Source organism: Trichechus manatus, unplaced genomic scaffold, assembly GCF_000243295.1.
Source record: "Trichechus manatus latirostris isolate Lorelei unplaced genomic scaffold, TriManLat1.0 scaffold00001, whole genome shotgun sequence".
NCBI classification, from domain to species: domain Eukaryota; kingdom Metazoa; phylum Chordata; class Mammalia; order Sirenia; family Trichechidae; genus Trichechus; species Trichechus manatus.
The window spans coordinates 31,285,309-31,286,653 of record NW_004443937.1 but is presented as its reverse complement, the minus strand read 5'-3'; the positions used below and the strand labels follow the sequence as shown (position 1 = coordinate 31,286,653).

At 43.1% G+C, this 1,345-nt stretch overlaps 1 protein-coding gene and 1 non-coding gene across 2 annotated transcripts in view; both read right to left on the bottom strand.

Annotated features, from left to right (window-relative positions):
* GNL3 (G protein nucleolar 3) overlaps positions 1–1,345 on the bottom strand; it is a 9,230-nt gene that overhangs the window by 5,330 nt on the left and 2,555 nt on the right. Inside the window, exon 5 of the mRNA XM_023726123.1 lies at positions 877–1,009. Within this exon, the coding sequence (XP_023581891.1) occupies positions 877–1,009 (133 nt within the window). The remainder of the gene's footprint in view (positions 1–876; positions 1,010–1,345) is intronic.
* On the bottom strand, positions 762–835 carry LOC111819807 (small nucleolar RNA SNORD19). The gene has a single exon (XR_002823390.1). It is a non-coding gene; the product is annotated as a small nucleolar RNA SNORD19 (small nucleolar RNA).

Below are 1,345 nucleotides of genomic sequence, written 5' to 3'. Positions count from 1 at the left end.
TTGTTGAGGCTCTGAACACCACTGTTGGCAACTCTTTCTCCAAATAATTTAGCCAGCTCTCCAAATTCTCCTTTGGCACCAGATCTGATAGGAATTAGGAAAAAGACATTGTCTAATCTGGCTGCTTTATTCAGATAGATTTGCAAAATTTGATGTAGATTTACTATTTTGCTTTTTCTGATTTAAGGATTTAACTGGAAAATGGGGGCAGGGTAAGTGCTCTACCCTGCTGCCCTTATCTTAACAGGCCAATATCAATACTTCTTTATTTCTTCAACTCCCCTCCGTGCTGCTTATTCTTTCAGGGCTGAGTCAACCTCTAGATTCTGGTCCTACTAACCCTATGGCTAATACTTTTAGAATTTACGCTCAGCTAACAGCCATTTCCTGACCACAGTATTTCTAGATCCCATTCCTACTTTCTGCTCACAGCTGTCTGTTCTAGGTTCTCCTGTTCCTGTTACTTATCCCTAGATACATAATTATGCATTTTTATCTAAATGTTTTGTCATCAAGGTTCCAATTATTCAACTCTTGAACTAAGATGTGACATTGTGTAGGTGTGGGGAATTTGGCACACTGTCATCATTTCCTCTGTAAAATACACTGCACAGTGAGCTGAGTAGAGAAGCTCACAATCTTAGACAAGGTGGTAAGCACTGAATCACAAAAGAACAGCAGAAACCAGTCGAATCATTTGTAGTAAACACCCCTTTCCCATGGCCCAGCACTGGCTTTGGCAACCAGTCAACACATGCACTGGCTTTGAGGTCAGAGTTGGATCTTATCAGTCTTCACTGACAATCAGACTGTTCAGATGTTTTCCTCATACCTCACCAGTGCTCATGGTAGACAAAGGCCATCCCTTTTGCTCACCTGATTTATTTAACACAAGTACTAGCCTTTTCTGTCCACCTTTGACAATTGCCTCTTCTACCTGGGGACACCTGCAACCAAGAGGATCTCTGGCATCCAACACCTCTAGCACAACATCTGAGGCCTCAATCACCTGTCAAGGCAGAAACAGTCAGAAACACATCACATCCCTTGCTCCAGGAACACCCTCAGCAGAAATGTGTTGGCATTATCCACTTTACAAGATGGTGAGCTCAGAGTTGGATCTCATGTCTTCACTTTGCTATGAAGAATGTTTATACGTCATCATTTCTCACACAAGAAAACATACAGGCTTGCTCAGGGTCCTCCACCCTCTCATCGAAGTGGACTTCAAAAGTGGAAACACTCCTAACTGAATGTACAATCTTCCTATAGTGAATTATGTAGTCTGACAGGCCCTAGAAGGGCAGAGCAGCATAGGCGCCATTCACCCATGGGGAGCGGGTGC